The sequence below is a fragment of the Chinchilla lanigera genome, unplaced genomic scaffold (assembly GCF_000276665.1).
Source record: "Chinchilla lanigera isolate Chin_1 unplaced genomic scaffold, ChiLan1.0 scaffold00050, whole genome shotgun sequence".
Classification (NCBI taxonomy): Eukaryota; Metazoa; Chordata; class Mammalia; order Rodentia; family Chinchillidae; genus Chinchilla; species Chinchilla lanigera.
The window spans coordinates 17,838,861-17,841,931 of NW_004955451.1; the positions used below are offsets into that span (position 1 = coordinate 17,838,861).

The following is a 3,071-nucleotide window of genomic DNA, read 5'->3' on the forward strand; positions in this document are numbered from 1 at the left end:
TGAGACAGGGTCTTGCTATGCGGTTCAGGCTGGCCTTGAGCTCACTTTGTAGCCCAGACTGGTCTCGAACTTGCAACGATCCTCCTGCCTCAGCCTCCCGAGTGCTTGGATTATAGGCCTGTGCCACCACGCCTGGCTCTATAACATTTATTAGCCAACATTTTTCAGTAGTTTCCCTGATCACCTTGGGTTTTCTTGAAATACAGTCCTTAGCTGGGCGTGGTGGGGCACACCTGTAATCCCAGTGCTTGGGAGGCTGAAGCAGGAGAATTGTTGAGAGTTCGAGATCTGCCTGGGCTACATAGTGAGACTGTGTCTCAAAGAAACAAGATGTGGTACTTCACAGAATGACAGGATAATTGTCTTCATGTGTCTGGTGCTGCGCATGGAACCAAAGGCATCAAGCCACACTGCCCCTGAGCTGTGCCCTGTCCCTTATTACCTTTTTTTCAAGTGAGGAACTGACTTACAAGCCTGCTGGATGGTGACAACTCTCCAGTTTTATTTATTCATTTTTGAGAATCACTGCGGACTCCTGTATAGGCAGAGCAGTCTGGTCAGCTGTACTGTGCTTCTTTCTGACGTCACAGTGCGGCTTGCTCCCGCAGGGCGTGTGTTGGTCTCGACCTCGCTCACCGTGAGAAGCTGCCCTGCTCCGTGGTGCCCGGCGCCCACATCCCCCACCTTCCCGGCCCCTGGCCCGAGGGTCAGCGCGTGCCTCAGCCTCCTGGCCCTGGACAGCGAGGACACGGGACACGCTGGCTGCTGTGGCCAGGCGCAGGCGTGGGTTCTGGAACCCCGTTCTGCGCAGGTCCTTCCGGGCCGCAGAAGGCAGCGCCAGCCCCTCTCCTCTCGCGCAGGGACCTCGGCCCCGGCCCCTCAGGCTCTCGGCGACCACACTGCTCTTCCTTCTCCTGTGGCCTTTCGTCGCCCAGTGGCTCCTGCGACAGCTCCGCGCCCAGAAGAGGTGATCTCGGGAGGCCCCCGCCAAGAGCGCTGCCTGCCGGGCCTCCCCCACGCGCGGCCCGTCGGCGCCCACGCCCTCCCCTCCAGGAAGCAGGCGACGCTCGCCCCCGCCCTTGACACCGCACCTCCCCACGCACAGCCCGGCGGGTCGAGACCGGGAGGCGGCCTGGCCGGTGGGGAGGGCACGTCCACTCGCCACGCTCAGCACGAACACTTTCACCAAATAAAACGAAGCCTCAGCTTCCGCGGCCAGGTCCCCGAGGGGGTGCCCACAGCCCCCGCCCCGCCCCAGGTCCGTGGACAGAGGTTCCTGCCCCACCTCCAGGCAGAGCGGGCAGCCCCGGGGCTTTGCCTGGAGACCCCAGGAGGCTGGGGGAGCTTGGGGAACCAGCGCGGTGGGGTGCCGAGGCGGGGGCTGCTGCCTCCCCACACCCCAGGCCCCGGGAGTGTCTGCTGCCCCGCTGCAGCTGCCATTCCCAGTGGAGGCCAGGGCGAGGCGGAAGCCCAGCTGGTGCCTCCTGGGCTGCCCTCTGCTGCCCCTGGGCTTCCAGGCTCCGGCCTGGGATGGGGTGAACCCCACTCACCAAGGTCCTACCGGGTGCCTAAGGCCCAGTACCCCCTGCTGGAGACCCTCCGGTCCCTGGCCTGACCCTTGTCCTGGGTGTGGCTGTCACGGCCACCCCTTCCTGTCCCGGCAGGGAGGGTAGTACTCAGGACAGACGCAACGCAGGTCCTCAGCCATCCAGGGCCACCACAGAGGCTGAATAAGCCCCTCATGACACAGGTGGCCCACAGGGGAGTGGCAGAAAGACCAGATCGGCGGAAGGTGCAGGGAGGGGTGGAGCCACTTCCCAACCTGGGCAAGATTTGGGGTTTTAAAATTTTTTATTTTTCCAGTACTGGGGATTGAACCCAAGGCCTTTGAACTGAGTTACAGCTCCACCCCACCGCCCTTTAAAAATAGGAGACAGAGTCGTTAAATTGCTCAGTCTGAGATCAAATTTGCAGTCATCCTGCCTCAGCCTCCCAGAAAGCTGGGATTCCAGTCCTGTGCCGTCATAGGCCTGAATGGGCAAGACTCCTCCCCCGGTTGAGTTGGACGGCATGGTTTAGGAAGCAGAAATGAGCCCTACACAAGAGCCTTCGTGGGTTTTAACAGCCGCTGGGCATGTAGAATGCCCTCGAAGCGCGCAGAACGTAACTACAGGGCAGGTGTCTGGCCCCTGGTAGAATTCTAGAATTCCACAGCCTGTCCAAGGGCCTCTCCCCCAGAGAACAGGCTACAGCTGAGCCCTGGCTGGTAAACGGAGGCTGGTCCCACCACACCTTCCAAATCGGGAAAACCCAAATCTGAACCCTAAAAATCGGGCCGCGGTGGAGGGCTTCGACTTCCCGGGCAAGTTCTCTGCCCAGAGCCTCCTCACGCGGTTCTTGCTTGCCGGGAGTCTCAGTGATAGAAGAGGGTCAGACAAGGGCAGGCTTTTCAGATGCCTGGGACACGGGCTGCGACGGTCACTCCAAAGCCCCCGGCTCCTCCGCCCTGACCGCTGCCCCGTCACTGCTGCCGCCCCCTCCACCGCGAGCTCCCAGCGGAGCCCCTGCGCCCTCCGCGTCGCAGGCCCTGCGTTCATGGCTGGCCTGGCGAGATCGCTCGCATTCCCAGACTACTCAGGAGGCCGAGGCAGGAGGACTGCCGGGCCCAGGAGTCTGAGACCAGCCTGGGCGAGATGGAGACCCCATCTCAAAAAATTAGAAATAAAAGTAAAATGCCTTTCTCGGGCCGCTGCCTGAAAAGCCTTCATTCCGCAGTCCGCGGGAAGCAGCCCGCTCCCGCCGCCCGGGCCTGGCGGACCACTCGGGCCGCCGCGCTCGGCGGCCTGTCCGGCGGTCGAGGGCGGGAGGGCACTTTGGCGGCCGCGGCGCCCCCGAGAGTGGCCGAGGAAACCTGCGCTGGGGCGGAGCTCTAATGGGATTGTGAAGAACCCAAACCGGAACCCAGAGGAAACGCGGGCCTTGGGTTGGTGACAAAGAAGGCCTAGGGTCAGCGGGCCCTGCCGCCCTGCCGCCCGCGTCCCGTGACCTTGGCCGGGCCGCCCGGGCTCCGG

At 62.9% G+C, this 3,071-nt stretch overlaps 1 protein-coding gene across 4 annotated transcripts in view; it reads left to right on the forward strand.

Annotated features, from left to right (window-relative positions):
- Acbd4 (acyl-CoA binding domain containing 4) overlaps nt 1-1,211 on the forward strand; it is a gene marked incomplete at its 5' end in the record, with an annotated part of 6,087 nt that extends 4,876 nt beyond the window's left edge. For 3 of the 4 annotated variants that reach the window (XM_005394569.2, XM_005394571.2, XM_005394568.2), the window contains 1 exon segment: nt 861-1,211. In XM_005394569.2, coding sequence (XP_005394626.1) covers nt 861-971 — 111 coding nt within the window. In that variant the 3' untranslated portion in view covers nt 972-1,211. 4 annotated transcript variants of the gene reach the window in all.
- Between the last annotated feature and the right edge of the window lie 1,860 nt (nt 1,212-3,071).